General features: G+C 37.9%; 3 protein-coding genes across 8 annotated transcripts in view; 2 read left to right on the top strand and 1 right to left on the bottom strand.

Annotated features, from left to right (window-relative positions):
* The window catches only part of LOC115235347 (heterogeneous nuclear ribonucleoprotein K), a 103,682-nt gene extending 95,165 nt beyond the window's left edge, over positions 1 to 8,517 (top strand). For 5 of the 6 annotated variants that reach the window (XM_029807054.1, XM_029807053.1, XM_029807056.1 and 2 more), the window contains 5 exons: positions 2,222 to 2,350; positions 2,650 to 3,115; positions 3,391 to 3,548; positions 3,709 to 3,878; positions 5,316 to 8,517. In XM_029807054.1, the coding sequence (XP_029662914.1) occupies positions 2,222 to 2,350; positions 2,650 to 3,115; positions 3,391 to 3,548; positions 3,709 to 3,878; positions 5,316 to 5,343 (951 nt within the window). In that variant the 3' untranslated portion in view covers positions 5,344 to 8,517. Of the gene's footprint in view, positions 1 to 2,221; positions 2,351 to 2,649; positions 3,116 to 3,390; positions 3,549 to 3,708; positions 3,893 to 5,315 lie in introns of all 6 variants that reach the window. The other variant, XM_029807059.1, reaches the window with a different exon arrangement.
* A 136-nt stretch (positions 8,518 to 8,653) lies between these two features.
* Positions 8,654 to 12,123, top strand: LOC115235357 (pickpocket protein 28-like). Its single transcript, XM_029807078.1, has 11 exons — positions 8,654 to 9,451; positions 9,548 to 9,735; positions 9,887 to 10,037; positions 10,142 to 10,287; positions 10,360 to 10,438; positions 10,506 to 10,769; positions 10,873 to 10,978; positions 11,177 to 11,233; positions 11,342 to 11,465; positions 11,563 to 11,669; positions 11,788 to 12,123. The coding sequence occupies exons 1-11, from the start codon at positions 9,347 to 9,349 to the stop codon at positions 12,084 to 12,086; spliced, it is 1,626 nt and encodes a 541-aa protein (XP_029662938.1). The 5' UTR covers positions 8,654 to 9,346; the 3' UTR covers positions 12,087 to 12,123.
* A 114-nt stretch (positions 12,124 to 12,237) lies between these two features.
* LOC115235348 lies at positions 12,238 to 15,412 on the bottom strand. The gene is made up of 8 exons (XM_029807060.1): positions 15,369 to 15,412; positions 15,056 to 15,250; positions 14,744 to 14,946; positions 14,270 to 14,462; positions 13,955 to 14,116; positions 13,607 to 13,772; positions 12,675 to 12,823; positions 12,238 to 12,474 (listed from the first exon to the last, which is right to left on the bottom strand). Exons 2-8 carry the CDS (start codon positions 15,166 to 15,168, stop codon positions 12,267 to 12,269), a joined length of 1,194 nt encoding a protein of 397 aa, XP_029662920.1. The 5' UTR covers positions 15,169 to 15,250; positions 15,369 to 15,412; the 3' UTR covers positions 12,238 to 12,266.
* Positions 15,413 to 23,432: the final 8,020 nt, after the last annotated feature.

The following is a 23,432-nucleotide window of genomic DNA, read 5'->3' as shown; positions in this document are numbered from 1 at the left end:
GTTGCTATATTTACAACACATTGCCTCTTTCAAAGGACAATCGATCCACGTTGTTCTTTTCAAGTCTACCGATATCGAATGTCAAAGGATGGAAGTTCGGGCCCCAGGCGAGCGGAAGTTTCTTTCGAAAATTCTCCGAGACCCCTTGTTCGCGAGAAACGCGAGTCAAGAAGCACTACAACGAGAAGCTTTCATTTTCGTCTTTTATTTTTCTTTCTCTCGAGCTTCGTCAATTAATTATCAAAGTTGCGTTGCCAGCTCCTCCCTTATAAATCTTACTTTGGCATTACGGTATATAAATAAGATTCTTATTACTCGTAAGCTCGAGAGATACATTTCTGGTTAGTTAATGAAAACTTAATGTCACGATATACTCGCGAATTGAAATGAAAAAGGAAATGGAATGCAAACGTGACCCTATCAAAGAATAATGCTGCGAAAATACAATTCAATCAATTTACCAATCCATTAAATGATTCTATCGCGCATGTAAAGATCTCTATTTATTTCCATTTCTATCACGCCGAGAGATTGATCTGGCTGATGCACGCGTATCGTCTGAATTAATTAATTTGATTAAAATCATATTTATACGCCGAAGGCGCGAGTATCGTAAACATTGGTGCATGTAGTTTTATCGATTTTTTTTTTCGAATCTCGACAGCGACAAAATTCGAGACAAAAAACTATTGTATAAAAAACTATTGTATCTTGTGACATCACAAGACTTTTTTTTATTTCTCTTAAGCATTTAAATTCCATTGACTAATTATAGGCATATCCGAGCGATATTTCTCCTCGTTTGCCATTCATTCGCCAGCAATCAGATATCGTCGATCTTTATTTTCACTGAAATAAAGCGGATGTTGTCTTGCCTTCGCTTTCTCGAAAAAAAACACATGCAATTTCTTGCCTCGTGAAACTGAGACGATTAAACTGCCAGAGTATAAATTGCATTTGTTTTCTCTCTTTCTTCATCTACCTTTATATATGTATACGTATATCCTTCTCTCGAGTCTCTATCACTTCGGAATTAACGCCGCATCCAGGCATCCCTGTTACCAAACGTCTGCATCGGAAACATCGTTTGAATGGACCTGTACGAGATTGGTAGGGGATTCAGGTAGGAGGAAAGAGAGAGAGAGAGAGAGGGGGGGGGAATTGCTTTGATCTGCGTAATTAAACGGCGCGATTTCTCCGCACAATACCAATGGTTGCCGGACACACTTTGTGTACATACACGCGAACTAGATTGTTATCTGTTTTGGATATTTCGCGTTTGTGCACACAGCTGTCGATATTATCGGCAATTTTTCGCTTTTGCGTTATTCGCATCAAAGCCGCATCTCCGGATGTCCAGCCTGTATATACGTACGTCATTGTCTATCGGTTTCATCGTCCCGTGGTTGTATAAATGTACTTTCGTGTAACGGCAACGCAACATTTGATAACGCCCGTTATCTTTGAAAGTTTTACGGTCGCCGACTTTTTTTTTCTTTTTACTTTTTATGACGCGGACGACAAGTCGAAACTAGCCGGAGAAAGATTTGAGGAATCACCCGACGTGCTGCACTTAGCCGTCTCGACGTAGCGTGTTCACGATCTGAGAAAGTGGTCTCTACTGTTAGGTAGACTGTTAAGCGACTATCAGCACGCGATCTGACCATTGTCGTCTCGAGGTATTACTTAGAAGTCTCTGCGGCAAAAAGAACGGGGTGCAGATTAGCGTAGCGAGGACGAAAACATTCGAGCATTGTTAGATCGTTAACTGGGGGTGAGTGAGAGTTGTAGACTCGAAAAAGTAGACAGACTCGAGTTATCGCATTCGCACGATTCACGTTACATTGGCGTGTAATTAAAAGAAAAGAGCGCGACGAGCTCGTTGAGCTATTACTATATCAGCTGAGATCACATAATTGTCAATTAATGGCGGAAAAGACGGAAGCATAAATCAAGCATAATCTAGAGAATCGTATGTAAAAGAATTCTTTGATATATGCGCGTTATCCGCATCCAGATTCCAGAATAAGCGTAAACTTTATTGTAAAACCGTTATCTACTCGAATTCTTTCAACTTTCCGACAATGATGGAAGTTCTCGGTATCAATTCCCTCCTCTCGATGCAAATCGATACGCGAAAAGTTCTCCGGAATTTATCCCGATCCTTGAGTGGCTGTCGTACAACGTCGTCTAACGCGCTCGAATATCTTTTATGTTCCAGAAAACCGGAGCCAGGATCAAGATCTATTCCAACACCTGCCCCCGCAGCACGGATCGCCTCATCAGCATCTGTGGGAAACCCACGACGTGCATCGAATGCATACGCGAATTGATCGCCACCATTAAGACAGTAAGTATAGAGATCATGACTTTCCTATAAATCGAGCGGTTACATCCGCTACATCCTGCACGTACGAGCGAATGCGATTTTTTTTGTTAGGCGCGAATGATTTGTTTCGTATCCTTGTACTACGCATACAAAGTGTCTCGATATTCCGTTTATACATGTTACTCTAATCTAGAGATAACGTTTAAAAAAAAAAAAAAAAAAAAAATTTCTCTAAGTTTTTATGGAACGTTTTCGCTTTATTTGCATGTCTATAATCGATTACCAAGAAAGAAGAATAACGTCGCATTTTTATTTTCCAGTCACCATTGAAGGGTGTGAACAACCCTTACGACCCGCACAACTTTGACGATTATTACGCCGACGATTACGGCGGCTATGGCAGCGCCGATGGTAATCAGGGCAAGGTCGGTGGATTCGGCGGGCCTGGTGGTCGCGGTGCCGGCGGTGGAGGCGGCGGCGGCGGCGGCGGCAATGGCGCTGGCGCCGGAGGTAACGCTGGCAGCGGAATGCCACCCAGACGCGACAATCGCGGCAGCGGTCCTGGTGACATGAACCGCGGCTTTCCGCCGCCAGCGAGAGGCGGTCCACGCGGCAATAGCGGCGGAGGAGGAATGTCCGGTGGCCCGCCGGATCGTGGATACGGCGGTAATTCCCGCGTAGGCAACAGCGGTGGCGGAGGCGGTTACGACGGCGGCCGCGCCGGCGGTGGAGGATATGGTGGAAACCGAGGCGGACCGCCACCCTACGCGAGCGGAAATTACAATGGTGAGGAGGAATCTTTTTTATTGATGACCCGTCGAAGCGCGCGGCGATGATCAAAGAACCATCTTGATTTTTAGCGTTTTAACCGATGATTCGGGAAGAAAAATATTTTTAATCGCGAGAGAAAATATTAAAATACCGTTGGAGATTAAAATGCTGATAAGATACGGATGACGAATATTCCGTTAAATCGTCGTATGTCATCAAAATATCATATATATTTGAGAATCCGCGCATACCAGTGAAATACGAGTCCATTAATGTTTCTTTTGTCACAGGTGATGGATGGGGTATGCAAGGAGGCGCGCCTAATGGCCTAGGTGGCGGCGGTAACTTGGGGATGAGTGGTGGCCCACCTATAGGTGGAAACAATCAAGGCAACCAGGGCAACATGAGCGGAAACAAGACCAGTACACAAGTCACCATTCCCAAAGACGTAAGTTGATTAAGCTAATACTTATCGTATTTTATCTATATTCTCGATGAAAAAAATATTTAACAATGATTATGATGTTTTAGATTAAATTGTACTTGCTCTTAGGCTACATGTTGAAGTGTGAGAGAGCTGATTTATAAAATTTTGTTCTTGTTTGCAGTTGGCTGGAGCCATAATTGGCAAAGGCGGTGCGCGAATCAGAAAAATCAGGTCCGACAGTGGTGCCGGAATAACTATAGATGAGCCACTGCCTGGCAGTAACGATCGTATCATTACTATTACCGGGATTCCCAGTCAGATACAAATGGCCCAGTACCTGCTACAGCAGAGGTAATTATTACGACGTATGTTCTTATTATATACTTAATGCTAAACATAGGCATTCGCTTTTCATTTCATATTAACATTAAACGCTATCCTTATATTATATTGGCAAAACTTGAAATCAAACATTTACTGTCAAATAACGCTGCTAAATAAAAATGAGAGAATACATTATGAGGTATCGATATTTAACACATTTAAACGTATACCGTCCTTCTAATTACGTGATAAAAACTGCGATATAAAAGTTTATGATAAATGATATTGTAATACATATTGTTATGCGTCGCTATTTCGCTATGATTTTGCGAAACTTTGCACACAATTTTTGATAATAATAAAGAAAATATTGTTAAAATAAAATCGAAGAAAAGGAACAGAATCCACGTATATAATTATCTTGAATCTCGACAAATATAAATAATTTAAAAAAATATAATTAGTCTGTGAATGATATACGTCGTGATATTCAAACTCTTCGATTTTATATGGCGTGTCCGATCGGAGTACTCTCCTCTGCCGTTCTCGCACGATTCTTCGTACTTCATCCGCTCGCTTATAACCGGCATTGCCGTCATCGGGTCATCTCATCTCACCTCTAGGAACTAACACAATCCGATTAACCAAACGAACTGAGGCGAATGTAACAAACTTGCAATGGTGGAGGAGGAATCGAGACGGAGAGAAACGAACGAAGAAAGGAGAACGACGCGCTAGAGAGTCTCTAGCCCAGCATGAGGGAAAATGGAGCACCGTTGTATGGAAGACTAGTGATTTTGTTGTTCTACTTTCGATGTAACAAGGAATCACTAATCATCCTACAAAGGCGCTTACGAACGTCGCCTCCCCCGAGATCTGCTTTCGGAACTAACATCATCCCCGCTACGCCTCGTTTGCTCATCGACGCGCCGTAATTTCGCTCGACTAAAAGTAGCGCCTTTTATAACAAATGTGCTTATATAATTATCGAGTAGTGGCTATGAAGAAGTGATGTATAACACTTTATTCACGTCCGAACCATCCCGGTTTTCTGATAACTTAACATAATTAATTTCCATTCTTGACGTATATTAATATGATTGAAACTTCGAGCACTATTATCACTACGTCATTATTCGCTGTATGTTTATAGTATCGAGATCGCATCGCTCAGATATCATTAAATTAAGGCTTTTCATATCAATATTGTTTAATCTCAACTTGCGCAACGCGTGAGATGCTTGCATTCTTGTCTTTTGCATTTTTATTTAATCGTCTATGAAAACATCTTCAGAAAATAGCTCTTAGGGAAAAAAAATTCTAGAAATTAATATATCAGAAAAAAGAAATATATGCTACGTATATATCATTCTAATTCCTTCATCTTTCTTCCTATTCTTTCAAATTCTGATCTTCTCGTCGGCCTTCGACTAAACGAAAATTTCGTTACTTTTTCTGTTTCAGCGTACACGAGAATGCAGATCATTACTAAGCCATGGGTGCATTCGGGGGAGGGGGAGCCAAAGATGCGTTTTTTTGTAATTTTTTTTTAGAAATATTTCTTGGGTAAACATGTAAACGCTGAGAAAGTGGAAACTGAAACAAGTACACATGCTGACGTGCACCCACGGAAACAATTTCCGGCAGAGCGCTGTGCGCAGGAGGATGATCTGTAGAATTTATACATATACAAATACACCACACGTGAATCACCCTCTCCCAGGAAGAGAAACGCTTAATGGTCTATGCTAACGTGACCTTGATGTAGCGAGATACTATTCTCAAGGATGGTAGCCGCCCATCGCAGCCTGCAAAGTAAATTGATCTACGAATCGAGTACCGCTAACATTTTCGATGTCGGCCTTTTTTTTAGTATAGAACTCTCTTATTGATATCGTGTCCGAGGCACATACACATACCCTGTCGATGTGACAGCGGGAGGGGTTTCAAACTGGCGAGCAATCGCATCGTGTTCCCCGATGTTAGCATTCCCGAGAAAACGTATTTATCGCTTGAAAGAGAAATCCAAAGAATGATCCCTTCTCTACTGTAATAGCGCGAGCTTTTACGTCGAGACATCGTATCTCCCTCTTTTTCTCTCTTTTTTTTTTTTTTTAAATTATCGTTAGATCTTGTTCCCTTTCATCCGATGGAATTAACGTTTTAATTTCGAACTATATAGTGTGTCAACGAATAATCGAGACGCTGGCGCGAAACAGCCAATTTGAAACCGTTTATACGCGTAAGCGACTCCTGAGCATCGAAACTTGACAACGCACACTTTTTTCCCCTTACGTTTTTTTCCAGCTTTTTGATAAATTTTTTACAAACTTTAATCTTCTCTATTGAAATGTATGAGTAAATGCACATAGAGTGAATGCGAGGGCAACAGTGTCGAAAGAGCGAAGAGATTCGATCGAGACAGCGACGAAGAACGAGAGAGAAAGAGAGAGAGAAAAAAAGATTTCACACTAGGCAAATATATTTGCAAGAGAAAAGAAGTAACAAAAATATATCGCGAAAAAAAACTGTACATAAGATCCACTAACATCCTTTCCCCTTCCTTAATTGCCGCATACACCGTTTCTCTGCTGTTGCATTATTATATATTATTGTAGTTACTATATATTGATTATTATTATCATACAATTTATTGATAAGGATATCTTTTACGTTATTATATCCCACCCTAAATCTGTACTAATTATACCTTTATCTATAGGGGATGCATAAACTGCGTTCTTAGTGTTATAATTAGTAAAAGTAATTAGGCTTAACGAAGAGACATGTAAGAGTAAATATAAGGGGGCACCATCGGCGAAAAGGAAACCAAACGGTTTAGGGGACAATGAAATCGATAGTGAATCTGCAACGAAGTCTGTTGTGTATTAGTTGTATAATATATTTCGGTAAAAAATGATGTTATCATGTCCGAATTACTTTCTGACGATGACTCAAATGAAGCATATTTTTCAGTTTGTTACTCATTCGCCTCTATAGTTATTTTTCTATTATATATTGTACAGAGAACGCCTCTCTTACACGAGAGAACGTGAGATGTAGATTATCGAAACGAAGCCACGACGCTGTTGCCGTTAATTATATTGCAGCTAGGGATCCTTTATCACGATCACCCTCGTCAATATGTGTAAAATCTTCGATTCGAAACTTCACACCAAGATATGACAACTACAGTCTCAAAAGTAACATACGCCGAATTCGACGTATAACATGACCTGTAAATACATACTTTTAACGTAGCAATAGCACTATCTTGTGAAACGCAACTCTGCTCGAGCGATTGTATTTTTTAACAAATAGCGGCCGTATAGGTAATTTTTTCCAAGTGCAATTAAATTGTACTAAAAAAGCGTTATATACTGCAGCCGTTCGAGCGATCGTGATTGAAGAACCGCCCCGGAGAATAATGAATTTAATTCTCGAAGAGTTATGATTATCATGACGCATGCCGGACTGTATAACCCTTGACCTTGATAAAAGAAGCTATGGTCAATCTAACGTTATGATCGCCGTTTCTAGTTTTCCCGTTACCGATGGCCGACCCCGCGTTAATTCATAATATCACCCTTTCCTCTCTCTCCTTGAATCCCTGAATACATTTAATCTGATCAGTAGTCCAGTCATTACTCCTTCCCCTCCCTCCCCCCCCCCCTTTCCTTCCCTTCTTTTACCGGGGTACCTACAAAAGGGCATTTTTAAGCATCTTGACTGCATACTGTCCGTTATAGATGACAGCGTACCGACCGCTAAACACGTGATTCGTCACGTGCGGATGTAAATCTGTGCGTGCGATGAGTCTTACATAGATTTAAAAATGTCCCATATTTTTTACAGCAACGGATTTCGATCGACTGTTCACAGAAGAAACTGCTGCGATTTTTCACAATGAGATTTCCTTATTTTTTTATAATAGTTATTTTTTAGTTCGTACACTGTATCATTGTTCATATTCGGGTTCAGAATACCGAGAAAGAGAGAGAGAGAGAGAGATCTGAATTTTTTTTCTCCTCTGAAACGCGTTGTGTTACATTATGTATTTATTTTGTATTCTTTGGAGAGTTAGATTGACTAATATTAATCATTTTAATGATTTCAATGCAGAAGAAAAAACGTCAGGATTATCGATCTGTGAACAGTTTTGCGGAATCGCCTCGGTCCGCCAAAGTTTACATAGGAATCTTTTTTTTCAGCGAATCTTTTTTTTTTTGGAAATTTAGACAGGCGTGCGACCCCGTAAACGAGAGAAACTGAATCAAAATTGTCCCGCGTGAAGCTTCGTCCGCGTGTATGCATTTTTCTTTTAACACACTTGTTAGATGTAATCCGTTTCACACTATACGACGAGAGAGGCACGTAAGCACGCGTGTGTGTGTGCGAATGTAACGCGAGAGAGTGCATGTCCGAGAGCATGGAGGAAATATATTAATGCCAGATATATATATATAAATCGATTATTACAGAGAGAAAGAGAATCGGGTTTTTGGAAGGTAAAAACGTGAGAGCACTATGATTATAAGTGGGAGAGAGAGGGAGAGAGAGAAAGTGAGCGCTATACACTCGTTCGTATCACGATGTGTGTACTGTATAAGATATACAGTTTACAATTATTTGTAACGGATACTTTTTATTTGTCAAATAAAAGTTAGTACAAATGCGCTCTTTTTCCTTTCAATCCAATCAAATTAAGTTAAGTGCTGTTTTTGCGTCCTAATTCCATATTATAATATGATAACGTTACAAAAATATCCCTTTTCATTATAATTATAAATAATTATGTATAAAGAACTTTGTGTCAGACATATTCAGAGCTAAATATACAATGAATTTATCAAATGCATTTTGTACTTTTGAAAAAATATAAGAACAACTTCTTCCAATTACTTATCTGAGAATTAGCTGAATGTAATGAATCTTAAATTATAGAGCCTCACGATTGAAGTGTGAAGTGAATATATATATATTTTGCTTTAGTATGATAAATATCGGAGTAATTGCAATTTATTTGAGTGTACAGTCAGATATTAACCATTACATTGAAGTCTTAATATCATTCCATCGAATTTACTTAGGGATATTGGATAAGGAAAATTGAATATGACACGTAGCAATCGAAACGAAAGTAAAGAATGATCGCTGAACAAAGAAATTACAAGCTCGCGTCTTTCTGTAACACATTCAGTCATTCGGTGAATCTCCTGGCATATACTAGCTTTTTTGTTCCAGTTGTATCGTTTTTCGTAAGCATTACGCGGTAGCTTCAATTCTTATTAGAGACATGAAGACACACTGGGATAAAAAATCTAAATTAAAGAATTCGAAACGTGGTAAGAGATATGGATAATATTTAAATATTTACAATTATTTGTTCTATTATTTTTTTTTTTTTTTTTCATACATCAAACGAATCGCGTATATCCGCTACGTGCGATATTGCAGGACATCGTAAATGCTTGACGCACAATATAAAAGGGTACATGAACAGATGGTTTTACGTTTATTGCAAGAACACCAGTCTGCATGGCTTTCGTTATATAACGATGAACGGATCGACAATGATCGAAAGTGCCTTTTGGTCCGTGGTAAGAAAGTTATCGTTGTGATCTCTTTAAAAATCTGAGCGAATACTTAAAGGAAAACGATGGAGAATTTAAAAAAATGTGTTGCGCTCTCGATAGGTCTGCGTATCGTCCATCATATTCTGCGTTATACTCATGCTACGTTTATGGGATAATTATTCCAACAATCCCATAGTGACGACCATCGATGCGACGAATCCGATATGGAACGTGTCCTTTCCGGGCGTTACGATATGCAATAATAATAAAGTTTATCGTCCACACGCCGACATTATCGCGAAAAACTTGTAAGATATATTGCAATCTGTTTTTTTTTTATTTCTCTCTCTTTCTACGAAATCAGTTCAATCAACTTTAGATCAACGGAGCTAAAAAACTTGGTATCTCCTTAAATTTATACAATATCTGCGTGATACAATATATTGCGCGACTTGACAGATATGCGAATGGATTCAGCATAAATGAGAGCGACAAATTTTTTCTTTCCCTCATGAAGCTGATACGGCCTGATAAGATCTTGATTGACAATGTAACTGCGAGTCGATTTCTCGATAGTCTTGGCACGACGGTCGAATCGCTTATGGAGCAGGTGATTATGAAAATAATTATTTTAATTAATTCACATTTAATGCACGATAATATAAAAATCTTTAGAAGTTAATAATAATAATAATAATACTTGTGCATACATAGTTAATGCAGCCTTGCAGCGCGTTATTGGTAAGATGCGCCTGGATTGGACAGATTCGCGATTGCAACAAGATCTTTAAAACGGTCAAATCCAGGGAGGGTTTTTGCTGCGCCTTCAATTCCCACTACAATTTGAACGTCAGGCAAAAGTAATTCTTGCGAATATATCGCAGTTATTCGAGATAATCAGCTATCAAATAATTATTTGTTTGAAATTTCAGCACACTCAATGAACAGACGGATGATCCGCCGGATTTTAACATTAGTTCCGCTGATCTGCCGGGTGTGCGCGAAATTCTGGTAATTGTATTAATTCGGGCGGTCTAGAGTCATACAGATATACAGAGAATATACATTTGATTTGTAGAAAGCGCCGGGCAGTGGTCGTGATATCGGGCTTGCGATTGCTTTAAATGTTGAGCGTAATATGTACAAGGCTACCACGCGCCCTTTCGTAGGGGCCTCTGTTATGATACACGACCCAATTGATTTCCCCGACATTGGTGCACACACGGCATCCGTCTTACCTGGTCACGTTTTGGCTATATCCGTCACCAGTACTTCCATCAAAAGCATGGAAAGTTTACGATATCTTCCTACAAACAAACGTCTGTGCTTTTTCGACGAAGAGGTAAATAAATCCGACTTTGGTCCTATCACATTACAGGAATATTTATGACACGCGATATTTAAAATTTCACGTATTTATAATGGATACCTGTATCTATGCGCAGACACCGGGCGAAACTCGTTACAGTTTTCAATCGTGCATATCAGAATGCATAGCGAAAAATATACAGCGACTATGCGGCTGCTTGCCGTTTTATTATCCGGAGATGCGTGAGTCTCTGCACGCGAGATTATAAGCGTTTAAATATCAGATTATCTTTATATAACAGATCAGTTATTAATATATATATATATATATTTTCTTAACTATAGTTTTTAATGTTACATTTAATAGAACAAAGTATTTTGCATCCAGATTCTTTAAAGTGATAATTTAGATTTAGAATATTATTTTCAACGTGTTGACAGATGAAGGAGTAAGAACATGTTATCTGCCCGATCTTGATTGCCTTTTGAGTATGCGAAGTATGAAAACGATTTTAAATCATATACATTATATTTTATATATCGTAATCAAACAGTACACACATATAAGATCTATAGAAAATTACTAATTAGTTTTTCAAATTTTAGGATCGTCAGAATACTGGAAGACGGAAACTTGCAAGAAATGTTTACCCCAATGCACCGATATGATGTATCAAATCAATTTAGAAGACGTTAAGATGGACGATGTGAATTTCGATTCCGATATAACGTGAGTCATTCCTCTAATGATGAGAATATTAGCTTTTTCTCTTTCTCATAAATTATTATTCTTATTTTACAAATAAAAAATATTTATCTCTTTATAGACGTGGCTTGGATATAAACAATATGTCTTTCGTGTATATATTTTTCGGTGATCTGTCATATGTCGAGTATCGTAAAGATAGTATCATCAACTGGGATTCGCTTCTCGGTAAGTTGTGAATCTCTGTAGCATAAAAAAGAAATGAATTGATCTTTGAATTCAATTTTGATATAATTTAATTTAATTTACTCAAATTTAATAAAACCGCGCGCAACATTTATTTCAGCATCCTTCGGCGGTATCTTTGGTCTCTGCCTGGGCGGTTCCGTGATAAGCGTAATAGAATTGGTTTATCTCTTGGCCAGACAATTCTTTACGAGACAGCTTCCTAAGAGACAAGAGCGATCGCGTACAAGTTTGCCGCCGGCATCGGAAATGTTTCTGTCTATTCCCGCGGAAAGGAGAGACGTTCAGTTACAGAAACCACGAAGCCATAAAGAATCGAATGATAAGCTTGTCTCATGGTGTCAACCATCCCTTCATCCACGTGAAACATATTTTGATCAAATCAATTATCACGATTAAGGCTAAGATCGTTGTTCGATCGATAAGGAATAAATGTGCGCGTATTTGTGCGAATATAATTATAATATTTATTATTATTAAAATAAGCAACTTTGTGTGATTATTATATTATTTATTAATACTTTAAATATGACAAAATTTGTAGATGATTAGAAAATCACTGTGTGACGCATTACAATACTATAATATAAATATTTCACACTTAGCTTTGCCTCTCGGTTGTTGATTGAAATAAACCCTCGGTCTCCTCGCGTAGTTCCTCCTTATGTTGCGCTGCGGAAGTAGCATGTGCTTCAAGTGCACAAGGAAGCAGGGGCATAACAAGTAGTAGAGTATAAAATTCGTCGAGCTCGCTAGTGCGTTTAGAAGAGTCGCCCACATACGAAATCTGCGAAAATACGACAAACGGGATGTCGGCGTCGTAAGTAAACCAACGAGAAACTATTTCCATTGTTTACCGGAATACGAGATCGACGAAGGAAAACATTGCCTCCGATGTGCGATACGATGTATATTTTATTGTTTTAACAGAAAAATAATTGTACGATTTTTTGCACGATGATAAATTTTCGATTGGAACCCACTCACCTTTCCATGAAGCTCTCATGGACCTTGGAGAGATCTCCGCCGTAAAGGAGAGACATGGCGCTGCGACGCGATGCCAAATGAGTTGGCAGCTCGCCCACGAGAAACAGGAAAACAATGCCGATCAGCATAATCGTCAGCCGCGCCTGATCCTGACAAACCAATGAGATAAATAATAATAAAGCGCTATTTTTTCTCATAAAAAAATTTTTTAATATTATTATATTTTATTTAAATAAAACTATTTTTTACATAATTATTTTCAGTTTTCATTTGAAATGTGCCCACCATTGAATACAGTACAATACAATTCACGCGATTTTCATTGATATCAATATCTCTTCTGTGAAATTTTAATATAAATTTAATACATAATCAAGAATCTTCAGATAAGAAAATATAAAAGCCGCATGAATTATTTCTTGGAAATATGCAAATCGTTCAATTATCTAAGTAGATAGATTAAACTCGTTCGCGTACAATATTATAATAAATTATAATATAAACATCATCAAACGACGAGAAAGTTTTGATAATTGCTTTCGCAAAAACACGACTCTACGATGTTGTACGGTTTTCCCACAAACTTTTCCAATTACCCGCGACAATAATGACTCGCGCGGGACTCTGTTTCCGGATACCACTTGGTTTCCCAATGAGTTTCATGCAAATCGTGTCCTGAGACATGCTTTTACCTGGAGGAACACAACCGCTCGCTTAGATACTCGAAAGTAAAATAGATTTTCAAGTAGTCTAGTAGAGCGATTTGTGATTCCGGTTTCTAAAGTTTGGAATCGGAATACTTCGTCCGGACACGAAGGCGCCTTTTTAGCATAGATCAAACTAATTACGATATTATTTCGATGGTCTTTTTGTTATTTTCCCCATATATGGACAGTAAATATTTTTGCGAATTTTCGCTCACGTTTACGCACCCGCAAATGATTTCCCTCACGTATGTTTTTGCGTTTCAGCAACAGCTCTCTCTGCTTGAAGACCTTTTTCACGGAGTAGCACATGATGCCGTTCGCGACGAATAAAAAAACGGCCGGTATCAAGCCGAATATTATAAACTGTAGCCAATTCTGAAGATTGAACCACCTGCAAAGACCATCCGAATGTAATTTTGCCATCCGAAATTGAACTCGTGCAAAGAAATATCGTCGCGTTTTTGTGAAAAATGGAGAGAAAATTTTCAAATAACTTCACATATTTCTGGATATGAGAATATTTTGAGAAAAAAACTTTTTTCACGATTTACGACACGGTTTCTTTTTACTTACCACGAATGAAAAAAGCTAGTCGTTACCAGATCACCGCGATTGTTATACGTGTACATGAAGCAATATGGTATGTTGATCAAAATAGCGAAGCAACTGGCGAATATCATCAACTTGCGTGCAACTTGTTGGCTGCAGAATTTCGGTGGTTTGCATCTCGGCATGCTGCGTGAATCAAATTTCTCGTTAGAGATTTTGACGTATATATTTGAAAAAAACCTTTTACGCTTCCTCTCATCAATAAAATTCGTATATTAAATATAAATATTTACCTGCAAATTTACACACGAAAGAATTTATATATTTTTATGTTTTTACCTACAAACTATTATTAATCTATCCACGCTCACGCCTGATGCGGCCCAGACTGTGATATTTGAGGTAACGGAGCCGATCGGAAAGTGAACGAATGCGTCGAATTCTAGCCATCCTTTGTGACATTGAAAAATGCCTCGGGCTAGAGCGGAAAAGAGGACCAGGATACAAGTGACTAAATCCGAAGATGCCAACACTATGATATAAAATTTAAAAAAAATAAAAATAAGAGACAAACAGAATTATATAAAATTTATAATATTTAAAATATTTAAAATATAATCATATGCGTAGCGAAAAAAGATACGAGAAACAATTATTCTTTTTCTTAAGTTTTTCCTTTTATTGAACCACGCAATTATCATCGCGAATGATTATGATCATTCTCTCGGAACGCATAATAATAACGAGACGAGGTGCGGGTGAAATTTCGCGATTATGCACGCAATCGGTTTTGCTGATCCGATATCTACCGACCTGCTAAATACGTGTACGTCGACGCTTTCAAGTACGTCTTCGCTTTCAAGTGGACCCCGAGAATCAGCGAGTTTCCGATTATTCCAAGTCCGGAGATAATGGGAATAATCACGGTGTATCCAATAATAATCCAGATACTCGGTTCGACTGTCCATAGTCCTTGATGCTGTATATGCTTGCTGGGGTATCTCAGAGATTTTGATCTGGAATCAATGTCGTTAGTGTCGGCACATAGAACGCATCGCCGATCTCGCTCTACATCATATATAGTATATAGCATTGTCTCTCTCTCTCTCTTTCCTTCTCCCTCACCGTCTGCATAGTACGGTCATATTGTATATCTCGGTGATGTTGAAGTATGTGGATCTCATCGCACCACTTGCCTCGTATTGGTGCACTCGGGACGAGAGATCTTCTCGACCCATTTTCTTCGTCCGAGAAACTTTCGCAAAGGAAGAACTTTACTCCATTGTCGTGATATATCGGATGACAGAGTGTTCTACTAAGCTGGTAAAAAGACGTAGCATTAGGCTCTAGTTTTAGCTCCCGCGAGTCATCAGCTGAATCGAAGCCTAATGAACGTCGGAGCTAGAATTATGAAGAGATGGTTGAATCAGAAACTTACGGGAACTTACCCGATTAGCCGTCGTGACATCGAACAGCGAGATGATTCGTACGCAAAATGCTATTTGGTTGCATCTACTCTCCAATAAATAAACAGAAATGTTTTTTTAATAATCTTCAACCTTAAATTTTAATAAAAACGTATTATACATATATAATTCATTTTTCATGGAGAAACAAATGGGTAACAATTACAATTTATTAACTTACCAATTTATTAACTTAACTTATGTAACTGAATCACAGCTTTTCCAAAAGGCTTTTAAATGGATCCCGGTAGGCGAGATATTCGCATCGCAAATGTAATTTCCGTCTTAAAATGTTATCAATATTTGTGAAGCGAAAAATGTGAATAAAAGGTCATGTACTTCTAAAGCTTTTGCGTGCGTGCAAAAGCTTTTAAATGTTTCAACAAACTATGTCTGTCATTCAATATTTCGTATATTATTTTTATTTGTGAATTAAACGTATATTTGTTTTATTAACACGCGCATCATACTGCAAATATAATCCAGATCGAATCTGTCTATTTCTCTCTCTTTCTAATATCCTGAAAATTGACTTGAACTTGAAACAATGTTTCGGTATCACGATTTCGCTTAACACAGATCTGACAAACAGCGATAACTCTCGTTACGACAAACGAAAAACATCTTTGAAAGTCATTGGCCGCATACACGTACAATATTAATCTATTTATACGAATGATTGAAACGCAAATATTGATAATTTTTCAATCAAATATTGCTTGGAAAATAAATCAATTAGCTCGGTTCGAAAGTTGAATTTTAATGTTTATCGAGAGGTTTGATGCGTCTATCAAAGGATGATCAAGAACGCTGCGAGCGCGACACGCCATAGATATACTGAACATCAACGAAATTCTGTGGCAATAAAAGTTTTCCTATATTTGGAGAGGGGTTTGTTCCCCGATAATCCTGCGATAATGGATACGCAAATAGTGCGTACGTGGAATGATACACATCGTCACGAATATGCGTCGCGATCGATTGAGCATTCGCTGATAAGGGCTGGTCAAGTGACAAATCTCAAATGTGTCTCTTAGAATTTACGGCATCTCAAATCGAGGATTGGCAGCGATATTTTTGTTCGGGACTGGCGCACGCGTTATCGTGTCTTGTTGTTACACGTGGCAACCCTTGGGATTATTCAGCTTTTACTGTACACGCGCCGCATTGCAAAAAGCCTCCTTACGCAATTACAACGGTCGGCTTTGATGTATCCATGGAAACAACCGCGATAACCACTATCGATCGTATATCGGCCACGACCACTTTCAGTCACCCTCGCAACATTAAATTAATGATATCGAAAATTTAGGACATAACATACGCTTTGCAACGTCTCGTCGTGCGAAACGCGGGACGTGATTTTCGATCGCAGAGCCAAAAATCTATCTATGTAACGACGTTGTGTGTGCACTTCTCCTTCCCGACGATAAATAGATGTTTCAATATTATTAATGTCCACGCACGCCCTTTGAAAAAACAAAATTGAATACATTGTCAAACAAATTGAGACTATTCGAATATAACGAGTTTATAACGCTAGATATCTTGAGAAGATTCCGATAATGATACAATATGAGAATGGTTTTTGAATCTATTTAAATCGTTAATAATGACGATAAAAAATCACTATGTCTAGTATTGTTTTCAAATTATTGTATGTAAAATAAAGTAGAGTTTAATATCTCCCTATATAAGAAAAAGAGGAAATAATAAAATGAACATTATTAAATTTAACATTATTATCTATTTAATTTATTTATATTTCAAATGAGATCAATAGAATTATTTAATGATCACGCAAACAGTGTTTACATTGTCACTGACATATAAACTAAATTAAATTTAGTTTAATTTAATTTTTAATTAAAATATGATGCATATTTTGTATTATTTATGATTTTATTATAAATTTTAAAACTTCATTATTTTACAAAAAAATAAGATTGATTTGCTCACGGAGATCAATTATGAATCAAATCTTTTCTTTTTCGACGCACAAACAATATCATTTCACGAATCCGTCTTTCTGGAATCCTCTTATCGCAAATTCGTATATTCTTTTCATATGATGATACGTATGTTTTATTATATAAAATCGTCATATAATAATTGAATAATATAAATAGATTCAATTAAAATATAGATTATTCTTTAAATTATACTTTATATCGAAATGATATATTTGGAATAGTGTGTTGTGTGTGTGTTTCATGAAACGAGATGTGATCTCATAAATGCGGAAAAACATTTTCGTTTTAAAGAAAAAAAAGAAAATATTTCTAAAAAAAAGACTGTTATGATTGGTAAGGTTTCGAAAAAGAAGTGGGAATTTTATGGAAATATAAAAATTTGATAAATTTGATAAATGTACATGGACGAATGCCAGGAACGAGAAATTCTGTTCTCGATAAGCGGATTGCATTCTTGGAGTTTTTATCCGTCGGGATTTTTGGAATTTACGGTACATCGGATCGGAAAATCATACCGTTTTTCTAGTACATGCAGAAACAAATTATCTGGGAAAGATAACTATAATTTTAATGCGTAAGATTGCGGCACATAGTGACAAATCGCAATAATCGTCTTGGACGAAATAGCACGTGCTTTTACTTATTAATGCATTTAATTAGAAATTCATGTTTAGCTTCGCGCAGCTCGTTTATGCGGCAATGGAAGTCGCTTCTCCTGTTTTCCCCACGTGGCATCGTACGATGTTTAACTCCCCTATATCGTGGACGCAGGAATTCCACTTTCGCGACGGTTCGCAATTTCAATGGCCACTTGAATCTACGTCTGCGTCGTCAATCACGCTGAATGACATCTGGAATTTATTGAGAAGCAACATAGGCGAAGCGCAAAGTCGATTGGAAATTTGTACGAAATTTTGTTTATATGAGTTTCGTCAAAAGAATAGAACGACGGACGTTGCGTTTTCATAAAAAGAACGAAGTAAGGGCAACGAGAAAACATTGCACTTAGGAACCAATTTATTAATACATTGTTCTTGATTCAACATATAGAATTATGGAAACAAAGTCGGCAAATGTGAAGAATTTAATTCCATGTTTGCGCCACTGTATTGTATATATTTGTAGATCTTCGCATATCATGTATGCGAGAACGATTTATCCCAGGTTGTGCGTAAGAAAGCGCGCGACCCAGCGGAGATAACAATTTAGAATCTTATTCAAATCTCTTTGCCACACTTTAAAAGTGGAATTTATCGAGGGACCCAAGCAAACGGGAGAGAGAACGTGCTTGCCGCGTAAATTTTTATTGTGCCCTCGCAAAAAAACGTGGGCGTATAACAGCGGCATTTAGCTTCGCTGTGTATTTCACCGCCTCTATCTCTTTTTTTATCTTTTTTTTCTATATTATCCTACATTTTATATGTGGGTGTTATTTCAGCTTTCACCGCGTCATCCGCGATGAAATATCTGAAGGACTTTCTCGAGATCTTTGTGTAACGAGAGATGTATCTATTTTTTTCGTCGAGATACTCTTCACAAAGCCTTTCCACCCCCTAATCGGTTGAAATTGTCAGTTCGCGATCATGCAAAGCCGTTTTTGTAATAAATTACTCCACATAATGTTTGTTACCAAAAAATTTTTTATTCGTAACTTTACTAGTATCCCAAAATTTCATAAAAAAGCACCCCGAATGTTCTTTTAATGACAGATTCTTTAGCCGCCTTGAAATCAATCTTGCGCGATAATATCGTGAAATAATTATTTATTGCAATTTTTAAAATGTTTGCATTACATATATATAGTAACTGAAATTAAAATTAAAATTAAAGCAAACTTTGCATGTAAAATTAAATAAAAAATGTAATTTGGCATTTCTCAAAGTTTTTAATTCGTTAAAAGCTTTATAATCCCAAAATTATTAATGTTTCGAGGAAAAATTGGCCAAAGAATCTGTCGTTGAAACCGTTGAATCTAGCCATGTTGAAATACCCTGTACATACATATTGCGAAGTCTGGATTAATTTTTGTCTCTATTTTTTTCATGTCTCTCAAATGCGTAAGCATTTGTAGTTTTCCCCAATTTGCTCCAAATCATATTTAATTTCGCGTCGTCATAAATACGAGGTCATTCTCTCGTTTAATCATTGTTTCGTTTAATGTATAGTATGGTCTACCGGTTGATTAGAATCGTTTTAATCGAATTTTCGAATCAGCAGCAGCAGCCGATCAGCGTATTGCGATACGTTATGTATCTATTCTCGTCTATCTATCCTCTGGATAAAGTTCCCGCACAATACATGTCGAAGTCTCGCTTACGTGGCTCTTAATTAGTCACCTTGCCTTCTTCATACAATGCCGTGGAACGCGTTTTATCTGCATCGCGGCGATGCATCGCATTTCGCCTTTCTCTCTCTCTCTCTTTCTCTCGTCACAATTTAGAAAAAGAAAAAAAAAACGAATAAGCGCGGCGACAGTGGAGAAAGGCTCGATGCATTGTCTTCACGGCCCAGAAAGTCTCCTCGCCTCGGCGAACTCTCGAGAGGGTCACCGATCTGTGAATAGGATCTCGCTACCCCCGCACATACTCCCGTCGCTCGCGTTACTTATCGCCGGTCCTTTATTTATCGCGTCAGATCTCTCTCTTCTTCTCTCTCATATATACCCACGCTATATCTTTATCTCTGTCTGTCTCCCTCTTAGGGCTGCTGATACGGAGAAGTGACCAGTCAGGCTCAATCGAGAGTTCGATCGATCTACTAGCAATCACCCAGCCGACACGCTTGTCACACCTACTCGATCGAGCAGGTGTGCGTGTACTTTGTGTTTCCGGAATGCGCTGACGTATTTGTGCGTAGTTGTACGTTTAGATAATTATTATATATGTATATTGATAATACGTCGTAATAGTCGCGTCGAATTTTGAGATTGGCCGACGAAGGAGCGACAAGTAAAAAAAACCTACAAAGATAGGGCGAAAAGTGACTTGACTGGAGGATCAAGGATTAACCCACATCTTTTCCGTTAAAAATAACTCTTAAGGCTTAGATCCTATAAAAAAAAAACGGAAGAAAGAATTCACGGAATAATTGGTTCAAAAATAACTGTAACTTTATTGGACGTTGTATGTCGCACGTCGCCAAACCTCTTTCAGGCGCAATTAATCGAAAAGCGGACGAGAAGAAGGGAAGGTATAGAACTTTGTTGGGCGTTCAGAGGAAACTACGAACTTCAAAGGTTTCGGCGACGAAGTTGATGAACAAAGGTTGCGTTAGATTAAGAAGTCTCTCACAAACACACATCCGCATTCTAATCCATGATAATGTAACGCGTCAATGGCAAACCTTAACACTTCGAAAAAAATGCTGAAGGATAAAAAATAATTTCCTGTGAATCCTTGAGAATTTGTGGATGCTGATCTATGAAAACAGGAAACCGTCATCTCTTTCTTCCTCTCATTCTCTGTCTCTCTCTTCCATCACCATCGACTTAACGCTAATTTAACGAATTTTAGGAATTTTGTGCAATCGATAAAATTACGTAAAGCTATTATAAAATGCGTGAGACAGGAAACAAAATATTCTACGACAGTTTGAGACAATTCTGAGAAAGCTTAATTTAATCAATTTAATCGAAGCAAGATATGAGCATGTGTTTTCTTATCACCGCCAAACGTGGCTTAAGGTAACGGCGTGCCACGATTAGCTGCAACCGAATGTTATCGATGTTCGCCGGAGGCTGTTGCTCTTATCACGAAGCTCTGTTTTGCCACCGTTCGCTCGCAGCCACGTGCGTCGATCGATCCCCCGTAGAACAAGAAGCCTCCCGAAACCACGAGGTCAAGTTATGTTCAGTTTAGTTCAAATATTTCTCCTCGACTCTTTATTCTTATCAATAGCAGGGAATTAAAATAATTGTGGGAAATCGTTTTTCCAGCGAATATTCTTCGTTAATTAACGATAAAAACCGCACGTGCCAACTTCTTGCATTTTAAAATATTAAAAAATCCTCTTGATATAAAATGCTTTTCATTTTTACAACAATTTCCGACTATGGAAAATTTTTCAATTTCTTTTTATCGAAAGAAAAATTCTTCGATAAATTAAAGTGGTAAGTTTCGTCGGCGAAATCACGATAATTTCTAGTTGGAGACGCAACAGTAATAATTATTTAATCATGCAATTACGATCATTACTTTGCGAGGCTACTTTGCGCCTCGTCTCTTTCATGACCGCAGTTTTGAGTATCGAGTATCGGTTACTTTATATGTCTAACGTTGATGCACCGAGAACATGTACGAAACCTCTGCAGCGTTAAACATGTTCCGTAAGCTAATTAATTCCGTAACTCGGTCTCTCTTCAGAGCATTCAGGAAACTATTGACACCGCTTGCTATTGCCCGCATAATAGTTCGCTCATAGTTAATTATTATCTAATATTAATATCTAACTCGCCTGTTACAGGTATAAGAAATATCTGTGGATTATTACAGATTACAACATCCAACTTCCCTGCATTTCCCGCCAGGATAGAGAATAGCCTTTTATCGCCATACCCGCGTTAGCACATTACGCGAATAATCGATCTGTCAAATCCCCGAGATTACACGCCATATGGCGTTGAATTGCGTGTAAAACGTTTAAATTGATTTTATTCGAATATTAGAGACTAATTCTAGATATTTTGACACAGAAAGCAGAAGAGACTAGAGCCGCGGGACAAAAGTGATACATATTTTCATTAAAAGTAATCCCGAGTATAATTTGGCGAAAAAGAGATTTCGCATATCTTTTACAATATTTCGCGAAGAGTTTTCAATATAAAAACGAGATGCTCTCGCGTCATATCGATTAATAACGCGGGGGAAAAAAAAAGAGAGCTCTCGACCCGCATCAAGATGGAACTCTGCGTCGACAAAGCCCTGCGGATACGTTCCTATTTCATGGATTTACTTTGGGATCATTTATCAGTCCTTTACATGCAACGCACGTATTCATACACATCGCTCGAATTACGTTGAAGAAGACACGAGATCTTGACTAAGATCGTGCGAGCTTCTTGTTCCCTTCAATTACTTTAAAGGACCTTCAATTACTTTTTCCCTCCCGGATCCTTTGACGATGGAACTAAATGAGTTTTTTAATAAGCGTGCAAAGCGTGTTGTAAGCTTTTTACGAAACATTTCGCAAAAAGGAATACGGCGGATATTTTTTTGGTTACTTACAATTCCAGATTCGAGAATATTATTAACGGATCAAACGCTATTCGAATGAAATTGAGCGGCGAATCTTTATGAAAGTCATGGAAAAGAAATCTCCCTCCGTGAACAGATATCCGATAAGTTGGCGCGATCGGAAGTTGAGAAAACGTTTCTAATCGGGTTAAGATATTCAGTCTCCATTTCTTTCTACTTTCTCGTTTTTTATTATCATCGCTTAAATTACATCGGATCATCTGTTAAAAAGAGAATTGCTCTTCTTTCTCTTTCTTTTGAATTTCCACAACGCATTCACTCTCTGGGCTTTATTCTTGAATTTTTCTATCAGCACACGTTCCGCAAACGAGTTTCAGGTAGATGAAATTACTCCTCATGCTCTTTCTCATTCACGTGACACAAACCCGAAGTAATTTCGCGCGACTCTAATCGGAAGGAAGATAATCTCTAGCAATCTTATTATCGCGTTCTCTTCAATAACGTCCGGAAAATTATCGTTCTGCTTACGCGTATCACGTTTTTCTCGTTTACGAGGTTTAAATGTAAAATTCTAGATTTTTTAAATTAATGTTAATTATGTCCACATTTTTTTTTTTTTTTTTTTCGAGAAGGGAAATTTTTACAAAATCAGGGTTTATTATCATCGCTTAAATTACATCGGATCATCTGTTAAAAAGAGAATTGCTCTTCTTTCTCTTTCTTTTGAATTTCCACAACGCATTCACTCTCTGGGCTTTATTCTTGAATTTTTCTATCAGCACACGTTCCGCAAACGAGTTTCAGGTAGATGAAATTACTCCTCATGCTCTTTCTCATTCACGTGACACAAACCCGAAGTAATTTCGCGCGA

Source organism: Formica exsecta, unplaced genomic scaffold, assembly GCF_003651465.1.
Source record: "Formica exsecta isolate Colony F162 unplaced genomic scaffold, ASM365146v1 scaffold218, whole genome shotgun sequence".
NCBI classification, from domain to species: Eukaryota; Metazoa; Arthropoda; class Insecta; order Hymenoptera; family Formicidae; genus Formica; species Formica exsecta.
The sequence above is the reverse complement of the archived record's forward strand: the minus strand, read 5'-3'. Positions and strand labels throughout refer to the sequence as shown.